The 14,030-nt window shown below is 38.6% G+C and overlaps 1 protein-coding gene across 7 annotated transcripts; it reads left to right on the forward strand.

Annotated features, from left to right (window-relative positions):
* The first annotated feature begins 267 nt into the window (after positions 1–267).
* pbrm1l (polybromo 1, like) lies at positions 268–13,804 on the forward strand. 7 transcript variants are annotated; one of them, XM_051898211.1, is made up of 30 exons: positions 268–424; positions 1,180–1,328; positions 1,430–1,527; positions 2,384–2,531; positions 2,710–2,862; positions 2,973–3,089; positions 3,236–3,304; positions 3,547–3,645; positions 3,734–3,819; positions 3,900–3,991; positions 4,169–4,376; positions 4,473–4,614; positions 4,712–4,794; positions 4,931–5,210; positions 5,932–6,037; positions 6,166–6,829; positions 7,363–7,574; positions 7,708–7,902; positions 8,068–8,225; positions 8,379–8,621; positions 8,705–8,850; positions 8,971–9,128; positions 9,692–9,875; positions 10,022–10,229; positions 10,358–10,556; positions 10,851–11,030; positions 11,477–11,641; positions 12,238–12,305; positions 12,390–12,594; positions 12,950–13,804. In XM_051898211.1, exons 2-30 carry the CDS (start codon positions 1,191–1,193, stop codon positions 13,111–13,113), a joined length of 4,968 nt encoding a protein of 1,655 aa, XP_051754171.1. In that variant the 5' UTR covers positions 268–424; positions 1,180–1,190; the 3' UTR covers positions 13,114–13,804. The 7 variants fall into 7 exon arrangements, with proteins under 7 accessions (XP_051754171.1, XP_051754172.1, XP_051754170.1 ...); XM_051898212.1 differs by having other exon boundaries at positions 321–428; XM_051898210.1 differs by having other exon boundaries at positions 330–634.
* Positions 13,805–14,030: the final 226 nt, after the last annotated feature.

The raw sequence follows: 14,030 nt of genomic DNA on the forward strand, positions 1-14,030 counted from the left end.
TCTTTATTCAGCGCCATTACTGTTTGGTCATCTTTAATTAATTATTCGTCTTTAAAATAGATAAGCACTGGCTATGTATGCTAAGTTTGATTACGTTGTAATTTTGGAAAAAAAATAGTAAATAAAAAAGAATACATTCTGGATAAAAGAATAATAGAAAATAAAACATTAAATCTGTTGCAGATGCTCATTTTATCTCGAATGCTGTTTGTTTTCATTTTAGAGAGTAGAAAAGAATATTCAATATTTAAAATATTCCACATTTTCGGAAGTGAGGAGGGGCTTCTTAAAATCACTTCCGGTTTCGTATGACGAAGAAGGCGGGACTTTGTTAGCTATCCTACTCGCTGGCTAACAGTTGCCGCTCTGTTGCTACTGAAGGATAATTCCTAACTGCGCCAATAAAGTCGCGATTTTAATACGGGTAGGTCAGTGTATTCCTAAAGCCTTTTGTTCCCGAATACATTTATTAACCTCCGCAAGATTAATATAAGAAACAGAAGTGCGCTTTTCTGAGAAGTGAGTGAGTACGAGAGCACACCGCGAGACCGCTCTTTTGTTTGACTGAAACACGGAGCGTCGATTGGCTGTTGGCGTTTAGGGATTGTTTACCGGAAGATTAGCACGCGGCTAAGTATGCTATTCCACACAACACTAGATGCATATAGTTCAAAGCATAATAGCTTCCGTTGTAGGCTGGCTTAAAGCTGATATGAAATAATGCATATATGGGTGATGAATTAATACCCATACTTTCCTTTGTCCTCCCTTAAGCAGGTCAACTGTAGTTTGTTTATGACTAGTAGCTCGTATAGACATTGTAAACAACATTTTGTACGGGAAAATGATAAATGGTGAGCTACAAATGTTATGTTAGTAATGTAGTGGCATATAATACCATCTTTAAAATCATGAAAAGATTTCCTAATTATGTTTTTGAAGCATTCCATTCTCTTTGAGTAATTCACGGTTGTCAAATTCAAATGTCAGGACGTTTTTGGTCTTACTGGTGAAATTTGTTCACTAAAAAGTATAACCATGTAAATGTATAAGTACTAAGGATTGCTGACTGACATACACATGGAAATCATCTCCATAAAATCTCCATCAGGGATGAATATTCATTAGTGTAAAGTGGTGGAAGCCCTGTGTCTAAAAGGATGTTTGGGTCATCAACAGGTACCGTTTCAATGGGCTCCAAGAGAAGACGAGCCACCTCTCCCTCCAGCAGTGCCAGCGGAGGAGACTTTGACGATGCCACCTCATCCACCCCAGTCAGTGGATGGAAGAGGAGGAGAGGCTCTTCCACTGCTCCTTCTGTTGATCAAGTGAGTACATGGGGTTTAGTATATTCAAACTATTTGCTTTGGCACACAGTTTAGATTACAATACTGATCTTATCAGTTTTTTGACTTTGTCTCGTTTTTAGATTGCTGTGTGCCATGAATTGTACAACACTGTCAGAGATTACAAAGACGACCAAGGCAGACAGATCTGTGAGCTCTTTGTTCGTGCACCAAAGAGGAGGTACAAGTATATTCATTGTCATTGAATGTACTCTGCCAGTCAAATGTCTGGACACACCTACATTTTTTGTAATTGGGGTAAAGTCATAAAACTGAATGCTGGCAGCTGATAGCTGCTTCTACTTCACTGTCTGATCCCCTTCAGGGTTATTATAGTCAACAAAAAAAACATGTTCGTAACTTGAAATAAAATATATGTTAAAGGGATAGTTCTCCCAAAAATGAAAATTATCCCTTGATTTACTCACCTTAGTAAGTAATTTTTGGGCTTCAAAATCTCAGCCCCCATTCACTACAATTATAAAGCTTGGAAGAGCCAGGATATTTTTAAATATATCTCCGATTGTGTTCGTCTGAAAGAAGATAGTCATATATACCTACAATTGCTTGAGTGTGAGTAAATCATGGGATAATTTTCTTGAATTTAACTGAAATAAAATGTTTTTTTAAAATATATTTCTCATTTTCCTTTAGTTTAACTTGATGTACTAAAATAACTTAAACTGAAGTAAAAATTTAAAAAACTATATATAGATATATTAAAAATGCTAATAAAGTATGACAAAAAACACAAAATTAAATTACTAAAACTTTAAAATGAAAATGAAAACAGAAAATATAAAAATAAAAACTAATTTTAAAATATTAAAAAACAAAAAAACATAATAGTATTTCACTGATATTAAAATAACACTGGCCCAACTCCATCTTGCAAAACAGTACTTGCAATTCTTCATTCTGTTTAATTGTTTTTAAAATGAATTTCACAATGTGAAGAAATAAACCGTACTGAGTTTAATGCATCTAATAGACACTAACTTGCGCCTCAACCTCTCTTCCTCTTTTTCTTGTTTTAGGAATCAGCCTGACTATTACGAAGTAGTAAGCCAGCCCATAGACATGATGAAGATACAGCAGAAGCTCAGGGCAGAAGAATACCAGGATGTAGAGCAGTTCTCAGCTGACTTTCACCTGCTTATTAATAATGCCAAAGCTTACTATCAGGTGCGTTTGAATTTACATATTTAAGTACATTTAACATTGAAGTTTCTGAAACATGAATCAGCGCAGTCTGTCCACTATTTTAGAATGCTGATTAGCCATGAATGCGTTCCTCGTGTAAAACTGTTCAGCATCACAGCCACCGTTAACTGATAACGTAACTGTGGGTCTCTTACAACAGGCTGACAGTGCAGAGTACAGAGCTGCCTGTAGACTGTTGAATGTCTTCCTGTCCACCAAGAATGACTTGCTACAGGGAGGAGAAGGAGAGGATGCCGATGATGATGAGGAAGGTGAAGATGTGGAGAACCCAAGTTCTTCCATGGAGGAGGAGGTAAAGAAAATTGTCAGATTTTTCCTGTTTGTGGGTGTTTAGTAGTTTTATTTCTGTGCACATCTAGACTGATATCATTTCTTTCCCCCCTATACAACTTTGCTCAACAGAGACCACCAAGCTATCTAAAAGCCATACTGGAGCAGCTCTTGGAGGCCATTGTGTCATGCGCCGATTCCTCAGGGAGGCTTGTTAGTGAGCTCTTCCAAAAACTTCCCTCCAAATTGGTAAGTTTGTGCACTCACTTAGTGTGGATAATCATGCCAGACTAGTTTTTAACTTTAATCAAAACTGACTTAAGTTCCACTTTGGTGTCAAATGTAGTTTACTTTCATTGATTAATTTCTTCTTTTGCCCATTCCTTCCTTTCCAGCATTATCCAGACTACTATGCTGTAATAAAAGAACCAATAGATCTGCGCACTGTGGCTCAGAGGATACAGGTATGTGAGGCTTTGAAAGCATACTAGTGCACTATGGCAGTAGAAATGTGCAGTGGTGCATATTTGGAGATGTTATAAAAATTTCAACCGTGACATTACTGTCAGAGGCTGTAGATGTAATATATCTGTCATAATTGTATGTAATAAGTAATAATAATATGCAGTAAATATTAGAGTATTTGTATTATAATTATTATAACATCTTGGCATCTTTGTAATAGTAATGTTTCATTCTGTTGTAGGCGGGACACTACAAATCCATCAGTGCCATGGCCAAGGACATTGATCTTTTGACGAAAAATGCCAAAACCTACAATGAGCCAGGGTCACAAGTTTTCAAGGTTTGTGTTCTTGTGTACCCTTGTTGTCTATCCATCACATATATTGAGCTCATTTTTATATAACAAACAAATTTTTATCTTTCTAAAGGATGCAAACACAATTAAGAAGGTATTTTCCCAGAGAAAGACCGAGATTGAACAGGCTGAACCCACTAAATCCAGCCTCCGTATCAGGTATGTCCTATTTTCGTAAACTGGTAGCTTTGTAGAGGCATGTTTTAGTCTGTCACACATTTTGTATGTGTTTTTTCTAGAAACCGGAGGTCTGCTCAGGGTGACCGCCTGTCTGCCATCACTATGGCTCTTCAGGCTGGATCTGAAAGTGATGAAGACTCCATTCTCACAGGTACGTATCTGTGTTTTTCCTTTGAAGTCCGTTTTTTAAGATTACTTTATAGAAATCTATTTGAGACAACCTGTCAACTCTACTTATGCAAAAATACATTGGCAAGGTCCGCAACTGAATATATCTTGAAAGACTGTTCTTTGAAGTACTTTTGTCTGTTCTTATACTCTGTCTCAGGCACTGTGCGTTTTGACACTGGAGAAACGGAGGCTGATTGTGGTCTGAGTGCAGGTGACCCAATCCTCCAGTTGTATCAGTCAGTGAGAGGAGCACGAAGTGTTCAGGGGCAGCTTCTTGCTGAACCGTTCCTCCAACTGCCCGTGAGAAGGGAATACCCAGACTACTACCATCAGATCAAAAACCCCATCTCCCTACAACAGATCAGGTGTGGATAACACACATGATATATCTGTTTATTTGAATCTTAAAGGTTAAAAAAGTCATGTTTACACACACTTTTCATGTTTTACATTTCTTATAGGGATAAAATGAAGAATGGAGATTATGATGGAGTCGAGCAGATTGAGGCTGACCTTACACTAATGTTTGAGAATGCTAAACGTTACAACATGCCCAACTCCACCATATACAAACGTGCTCAGAGATTACAGCAAATAATTCAGGTCAGTCTGCTTTGATAACTAAAGTTCTGTTCCATATCCTAATGCGCTAACTGAGGAATGAGAAAATAAGGATTAATTCTTTGGGTTGAATTTTTAGCAAAAGAAAAGAGAGAATCGTGATGACGATGAAGGAGATGTCTCTACTGCAAATTCTGACGTAGGAAGTAGTAAAAGGAAAAGGTGATTTTTTTTTTTTTTAATTTTTTTTTTATAAATGACATCACTTGCATTATTTTCATCAATATGACTTGCAATCAGTAATGAAAAATCCTTTTAACATTATTTTCTTTTTGCTGCCATAATCTGGTCCTAACAGCCACAAGAAGAACACCAAGAAAAACCGAATGAAGACTCTGTATTCTGCAGTGACTGAGGCACGTGAGCCAGGCACTGGACGGCGCCTCTGTGAACTCTTCATGGTGAAGCCCTCTAAGAAGGACTACCCAGACTACTACCAGATCATCCAAGATCCAATGGACCTGCGTACCATTGAGAACAATATCCGCACCGAGCGTTATAATAATGAGGATGCACTTATGGATGACATGAAGCTTATGTTTCGCAATGCCCGCCACTATAATGAGGAGGGATCTCAGGTGGGCATTATGGCTTTACACAAACTGAATGGTTTTCAGTTAAAATACACTACCGATCAAAAGTTTGGAGTCAGTACAATTTTTTTCAAGGAAGAAATTAATACTTTAATACAACAAGAATGCATTCAGTTGATCAAAAGTGACAGTAAAGACATTTTTAGTGTTACAAAAAAGCTATTTCAAATAAATTAAATTCACGTTTATTTTCAGCAGCGTAACTTATTTCAACAATGATAATAAGAAATGTTTCTTGAGCAGCAAATCAGCATATTAGATTAATTTCTGAAGGATCTTGTGACACTTAAGACTGGTGAAGCTTTGCCATCACAGGAATAAATTATATTTTAAAATTTAGGAAACAGTTATTTGAAATTCTAATAATATTTCACAATATTACTGTTTTTATTGAATTTTTGATCAAATAAATGCAGCATTGGTGAGCAGAAGAGACTTCTTTAAAAACTTTTTAAAAAATCATAACTACTCCAATCGTTTTTGTATGGCATAACAACATTTAAGGGCTCATTATTTTGCAAGTACGTCTGTGATAAGAATGAAACTTACGGAGGTGTTAAAGGAAGAGTTAATCCAAAAAAGAATTTTGTGCCATTATTTACTCATGGGGGTTCAAACCCAAATATAGTCCTCAAATCTAATAGATCTAATCATTTAAAGTTTATGTTTGTCATTACATGTTTTTTTTTTTTTTTTTTACACACAGGTTTATAATGATGCAAATATCTTGGAGAAGATTGTTAAGGATAAACAAAAAGAGCTTGGCCCTCCCCCAGAGGAAGATGATGTTGGCTCTCCCAAACTCAAGCTTCGTATGTTTTTTTTTTTTTTTTTTTTTTTTTTGGCAAAAATTGCAAATATTAATACAAATGTACTAATGGAGACACAAATTTTATATTTAACTAATTTTTTACTAAATGCATCTTTTTTTTCCTTTTAGGCCGTAGTGGAGTTGCAGCCTCCCCTAAAAAGGCTCGTACCCAGACCACACCACTCCAGCAGAAGCTTACTGATCTCTATGAAGCCGTGCGCAATTTCACAGACAATCGTGGCCGACGTCTCAGCACCGTTTTCCTGCGTCTGCCATCACGTTCTGAGCTTCCTGACTATTATGCCGCCATTAAGCGTCCCATTGACATGGAGCGTATACGCAGCTACATGGTACAGGGGCGCTACCAAGATGTCGACTCATTGGCAGAAGATTTCATCCTTATGTTCAACAACGCCTGCACCTACAATGAGCCTGAGTCTCTAATATACCGTGATGCGCTGCTGCTCCATCGAGCCTTTCTAGAAGCTCGTAGACGGATTGAGGATGAAGAGGATGGAGATGAAGTTGGACTGGGTGGTTTGTCGGTTGCCTCTCTCGTGCGTGAGCTCATCCGTAACCTCTTCGTTTCAATGATGGGGCACCAGGATGATGAGGGCCGCTGCTATAGTGACTCTTTGGCAGAAGTGCCCGCCATCGACCCTGCTAACCCGGAGGACCCACCTCTCACTTTAGATATTATTCGTAATAATGTGGATCGCGGGCGCTACCGGAGACTGGACGTGTTCCAGGAGCATGTGTTTGAGGTGCTGGAGAAAGCAAGACGTCTCAACCGGTAAGCAGTGAAGAGTGTGAAAATCAGCTTTTCTTGTCATCATTAAAGAAATAATTCTGTCCTGATTCATTCAGTCCCGAATTGTATGAATGTCTTTCTTTCTGTGAAATTCAAAATATGCTGCTTTCTATAAAATTAACAGGAATGGGGTCAGGCTTTAAAAATGACTAAAAACACGTTTTTGAAGCTGTGTGATAGCTAGCTTTGTGTTTGGTAAAAATCTTCCTTTCTGATGTATCTTTCTCAAACATCATATTGGACCCTCTTTATGAGATGATTTTTTTTTGGTGCTTTTTCATTAATTTTCAAAATTTCATTATGTGGAAAACAGTTGCCTAGACATTCTGCAAAATTAATCTGTTCGTGATCCATGGAAAAAATATATACGTGTTTGGAAGGACATGAGAATGAGTACATGAGAAAATCTTCATCAATCATTCCTTTAAGCTCCATTCACATCTAACAGAGTGAAGTTTGATGGTCCACATGAATAGAACTTTAGAAAAGGTCATCTGAGAATTGTGTGTTTTCAGGACCGATTCTGAGATCTTTGAGGATTCTGTGGAGTTGCAGTATTTCTTTGTGAAGATCCGTGACGAGCTATGCAAGAATGGTGAAATCTTGCTTACCCCAGCACTGAGTTACACATCCAAACATCTGCATGCAGACATAGACCAAGAGAAGCGAGAGAAACTGCCCCAAGAAATTGAGGAAGACCGGCTGAAAGGGGAGGAAGACAAAAAAGGTTTCCAAAATCGCTTCTAGCATTTTTAAAGTTATGCATGCAACACCCTAGGATAACCTTTAAAGTCTTGCTTCTAAAATAACTCTCTAATATAGAAGTGTACTAATGTGTACATTGCTTTTATGATTTTTAGCTCTTCCAGAAGAGGACAAAGTAGAGGGTCCTGGAGGAAGCCAGTGGCCGTCAGGTCCTCAAAGCTCATACAGTCAGGACTGCAGTTTTGAGAATAACACCTACAGCGTAGGAGACTGTGTATATGTTCAGCCTTCAGAAGCGAATTTGCAGCCCCACATTGTCTGCATTGAGAAACTCTGGAAGGATGAAGCTGGTGTGCACATCCTCACTTTTTCTTTATTGCTGCTCCTTGCTAATTATCTTGCTTTTTTTGTTTTTTTTTGTTTTACTGATGTATCATTTCCATTTGCTGTCAACTTGTTTCGAAACTTGCTGTCAAACTCATATATTAACAATTGGATGTGTTTGTTTTCTGCAGGTGAGCAGTGGATGTATGGATGTTGGTTTTATCGTCCAGGAGAAACTTTTCATCTGGCCACTCGTAAGTTCCTGGAAAAGGAGGTATTCAAGAGTGACTATTACAGCCGTGTGCCTTTCAGCAAGATCTTGGGGAAATGTGTTGTGTTATTTGTAAAGGTGAGTAACATGAGGCACATTCATAATGTTTTAGATAGATTAATTAATAAGTTTATATGACCAAGAGATTCACAAAATACAGCCACATGAGGCTCACAAGCTCTTAAAGTATGTTGCATTTAAGTCTATTGAATGTGGGATTTTTTTTTTTAGGAGTATTTTAAGTTGCAACCAGAAGGCTTTAAACCTGAAGACGTCTTTGTCTGTGAATCACGCTACACTGCCAGGACCAAAACCTTTAAGAAGATCAAGATATGGTCAATGCCGCCTAACTCTGTCAAACTAGTCTCTCGGGAGGTTCCGTTACCTGTAGTCAGAGTTGCCTCCATGTTTGTCAGTGCAAAAGACAAAGTGGCTGATCTTCCTGATGGAGAGAGTGGTGGCTTCGTCGAGAAGGTATGAAGGATTGATTTTGAGTACAGTTCTTACTTAATTTTAATTTAGCCTGTAACATTTTTTTGAACAACTTCTCTCCACAGGAGCGAGAAGATGTTCCAGTTGAAGTGGCCAATGGGGAGCCAGGTTACCAGTACTTTGAACAGCTCCGCTACAATGACACGTGGCTTAAAGTGGGCGACTGTGTCTACATACGTTCCCATGGGCTGGTGCGACCACGAGTTGGCAGGTGGGCAAAATCATGCTTATTTTACCCAAATAACTTATGAAGGTACTCAATAACCAGAAAGCTTTGACAGTAATATAAGTTTACAGAAATAGACTGAGTTGTTATGGTTGACATGGACAGGATCGAGAAGATGTGGCTGCGGGATGGAGCAGCATTCTTCTTTGGACCCATCTTCATCCACCCTGAGGAAACAGAACATGAGCCAACAAAGATGTTCTACAAACGTGAGGTGTTCCTCAGCAACCTGGAGGAGACCTGTCCTATGACCTGCATCTTGGGTATGGGCACCGAGTGAATCAATTCATTGTAATTGTAATGAAATCCTAGTTTTATATCAGATTGCTGTCCGTCCACAACCCATAGCCCACCAAACTGTGGGTGTTCAAGCTGTGATAAAGAAATTTTGCCAACCATTCTTGTCACATGCTGGTGCCTCTGGGATCATTATCATACTGAGAGACTTTTCATTTCACAAAGACACTGGAAATACAATTAAGACCTACTTCTTGTGGATGTCTTCAGTGATTTTATGGTGTAAGACTAGCCACCTCAGAACTCTAAACGCATAATTGAAGCAGTGTGGGATTGCTTGACTCGAGAAAAGAACAAAAAGCAGCCAAGGGAAATAAATTATAGCAGTTCCAGTAGCAAATTTATCATGTTGAAACTTATAAGACTGTGCTTGCCCACACATAGGATTTATACAGCTGGTTAAATGCTTGAACATTTTAATTTTAATTCCTCTGTTCCCTTCTTCGGTTCCCTACCTTTTCTCTGAAAATGATCTATTTGAAAATCTCACTATAGACCAAGTTTTAAATCTTTGTCTTTTTTTTCTCAGGGAAATGTGTGGTCTCTTCTTTTAAGGACTTCCTGTCCTGCAGGCCAACTGAGTGTCCAGAGGAAGATGTGCTCCTGTTTGAGAGTCGCTACATTGAGAGTGAAAAGCAGATGAAAAAGTTTAAAGCACTTAAACGCTTCTCCCTCTCAGCCAAAGTGGTTGATGATGAGATCTTCTACTTTAGGTGCATTTTACATTTCTACCTTTCTTTTAGTGGGAAGTATCACACGTTTATAGGTTTTTCAGGAGTTCTTTAGTATGTCTTTTTGCTGTTGGTAAAAATCATTAATTGGGTTTAGCCACTAACTGTTGCTTTAAATTAATTTTCAGGAAACCCATCGTGCCTCAGAAGGTGCCATCGCCCCTGCTGGATAAGAAGATTGAGGAGCTAGAGGCTAAGTTTGCAGACATGGAGGATCTGGATGACGATATGGATGACCTGGATGAAGATGACGATGAAGCAGCAGCGACGCCCTCAATGCCACCCAGTCAGGCATCCACAACAAGTGACATGGATATGCCTTATACACCACCACAGGTACTCCATACTCCCTAGAAATCAGCCATTGCAGTCCAGTTTGATGATATTAACTATTTTTTTTGATTATGTAAATGTTTTTACCAAATTGCCTTAACCAAGGTATTTTACTATGTTGCTATGCACAGTCCACGCCAAAGATAAAGGGTATGTCCAAAAAGGAAGGAGCCAAGCGTAAGATCAACATGAGTGGCTACATCTTGTTTAGCAGTGAAGTTAGGTCTATTATAAAGGCCCGTCACCCTGATTTCTCCTTTGGAGAGCTGAGCCGACTGGTGGGCACAGAATGGAGGAACCTAGAAGCTTCTAAGAAGGTGGAATATGAAGGTACGTCCTCAACAGTTTTTGAGAGGTTGCTCTAGTCTGTTGTTATATTACAGTCTGGATATTTCTTTGCAGATTTTAAATATTATTATTTTTCTTTCTTAAAAATAGCCAGCAGCATTTCATTTTCCCCATATAAATGAATGAGTAGCTATGGTAACTTAGGATGTTTTTGTGTTCTTCTATACTAAACCATACACAAAGCATGATGCTTTGCTGCCTTTATCTATATGGCATCTGTTTCTCTTATGCACAACATTACACATACTGAAGAATCTGTAATTCATGTTTTTCCAGAACGGGCAGCTAAACTGGTAGAGCAGCAGGAACGGGAGAGGGTCCTTCAGCAGCAACATCAACAGCAGCAGCAGCAGCAGGCTTCCCCAAGAGCAGGTACCCCAGTCGGCACAATGATGGGGGTGGTACCTCCCCCAAGCGCTTTGGGGATGCTAAACCAGGCCATGCCACCTGTGCCAGGTAACGCCAAATCTCCCCCACCCTTGCTGAAAGAGACAGATGCAGCATCCGGGCACCCTCCAACAATTCTCATCCATTTGAACCATCTAATACCTCAACTCGCCAATCAGATCACTATCTTCCCCATACCAACAGTGTGCCCCTTTAGTGCTGATTCAGTTAATTTTATTAAATGTCTTTTGTTTGTATGCAAACTTGCATTTTTTTGCCTGGTCTTGTGTTTTTGAGTATTGCCACATTCTTTTTTCTTTTTGCATGACAACCTTTTTACTTAACCAGTAAACATGTAGAGCTCTTTTTACATGCCTGAATTAACCACATTTAAATATTCACACTTGTAAAGCTTCATACATTGATATGATTATTTTGTAGTTGCATGATTTTTTTTAGCTGGTTGCATGTCATCAATGCATGGATCTTTTTGTGCTATCTCCTCCTCACCCAAGGCATGATGGGAAATTATGGCCCACCCTACATGCCTATGCAGGGTCCTTCTGAGGGCATGATGGGCATGGGTGGCACACCACCTCATCCCATGGGGGTGCCCCAGCTGCCTTCCCAGCACTTCCTTCTACCAGGCATGGCCGGGTACCCTGGTATGCCCCATCCGGGTAAGAAGCACCCCGATTAATCAGAAATCCCACCTGAAGATCCTCTGACCAGCTCCCATCCAAATTGAAAAAATTGGAAATCTGGGTTTTTCTTGGTTTGAACTCATGGCTTTGTTCCAAAACCTAGTGAGCTGCCTAGACAGCAAGACAGCTTATTTGGTTTTGAAACGGAGCTGATTTTTTTGTACATCATTTCAAAAGCTTTGTATCACTAGATAATATCTGTATTTCTGCATGATCTAATTTTAGTTATATCCAATTCATAAGGTGGGAATATTCACACAACACCACTAACATGCTAATGTTTTTTTCTCAATGTCTCACCTCACATTTTCTTAATTTAATTTTTACACAAGATTTGTCACCTCTATTTCTCCACTGACTGACTCTCTGAATCTTTGTTTTTTATGCAAACACCATTTGTTTGGGGAAAATGTAACTAATAAAAACAATATTAATTTAGATATTACTAATTTACAATATAATTAAATCAATCAGTGCATATTATTTGCAACCTTATTCATTAATTGATGTTAAAATGTAAACTTATGTGGAATCATACAGCATTTCTGTATTAAACACTGTTTCCTTCTCAGGTGTGATGGGCCCAGGAATGAACGGCATGGCTGGAAGTCCTGGTCCTGGAAACCATTATGGCATGCAGGTGAAGAACATATTCATGCAGCTTTCAATAGTGACACTAAAGCAGATGCAGTTTGTAATCTGTCTTCTCTGTTTGTCCTCTCAGATGGGTGGATATGGGCCAGGGCAACAAGCTCCACCACCATATCCAGGTCAAGTTCAACCAGGCCAGCAGCATCCAACCCCGCCTATGTTTGTCGCCCCACCTCCAAAACCCCAGCGTCTTCTGCATTCAGAGGCTTACCTGAAGTACATTGAGGGCCTCAGTGCTGAATCCTCCACCATTAGCAAGTGGGACCAGAGCCTTAAGGGTAAAAATTTGCATAGAAATACAAGACTTGTTTTTTTTCTATTTTGTTTTTTGGAAATTGAAATATTTGCAGTATTACTGTTTTACTATTTTTTTTGTTGTTGTTGTTTTTTTTGGTATTATATATTTTGCTTTGCAAAAGAATTGTCATTGTTAAATCCTTTTCCCTATACCAAACTTTTGTAGCATTTTCCCTCTATAATATTGGTGTCTAGCACCAAAACCATTCGTAATTCAGTAATTTAAATGATTTTCTTGTTAGACTTAATTTGGCTGCAAATCTTTTGTAAATATGTTCTGTGATGTTACAGCCAAACACATCTTTGAATGATTCTTTCTGATTATCATTCCTTCAGCACAAAGAAAAGACTGTCGGCTCACCAGGGAGCAGGAGAGCCGTCTCCCTACTCACTGGCTGAAAAGCAAGGGCGCTCACACCACGATGGCCGACGCATTGTGGAGACTCCGAGACCTGATGATGAAAGACACGCTCAACATCCGACAGGCGTACAACCTTTAAATGCTAATTTTTTACCCACAACTCTCAGGACTCTAATTTATGCAAGACTTTTCTCCTACCAAATCTTTCCTATCACGACTCAAGATGTGATAAAGTATTATGTACTGTCAGAAATGCTTCAGCAATAATTATATCTCCTAGCTGTGTGCATATATGTGTGTGTGTGTGTGTGTGTGCGTGTGTGTGTGTGTGTGAAAAATAAAGGTTTTAGCCATCTCTTTAAGTACGTATGACGCACTGGAATGAAGTCACTCATGAAGCAATTTATAACTACTGAGATGGATTTGAAATGTGTCGCTTTGACTGTTACTTTAGATGAATTTTGGTTGAGTTTATGATGTTTTTGTATTGCTGAATACATCACCTCAAACAATGGCATCACCAATCCTCACAAAGTTCTCTGCCTGTGACCACTCTATACAAAGGCTTCAAATGGGCAAAAGCTGTTAAAAAAAAAAAAAAAAAATCACAGTAGCATTTTATAAATATATTTTCTTTTTATACAGAGGCAAAATAAGTCGAGTTCCTCTTATTTTAACGATAATGTAATTTGTTATTTTTTTCATTGTGTACATATGAAAAAGCCTGTGATAAATGCTTGGTACTGCGTTGCTTATTGAACACGGTTGCATTAAAAATGACAAAATTGGGTTAATTTCACCAATAAACAATTTCAAAAGGATAAAGTGTATTTAAACCGTGTCCAGAACATGTTTGTGAGAAGATTGAGTTACCAGCCCTTCTACTCGCCACCACTAACACAAGGCCCGCCTCACCAAACCACATATCTAACTCCGTAGGTGCAATTTAAAAAAAAAAAAATAAATAAATACAAATAATTAAATAGCTGAATATTTATTCAATATAGTAAAAATTATTAAAAAGCCTCTTCTCATAATTTAAACTCCACAAATGAC

Source organism: Ctenopharyngodon idella, chromosome 6 (genome assembly GCF_019924925.1).
Source record: "Ctenopharyngodon idella isolate HZGC_01 chromosome 6, HZGC01, whole genome shotgun sequence".
NCBI classification, from domain to species: Eukaryota; Metazoa; Chordata; class Actinopteri; order Cypriniformes; family Xenocyprididae; genus Ctenopharyngodon; species Ctenopharyngodon idella.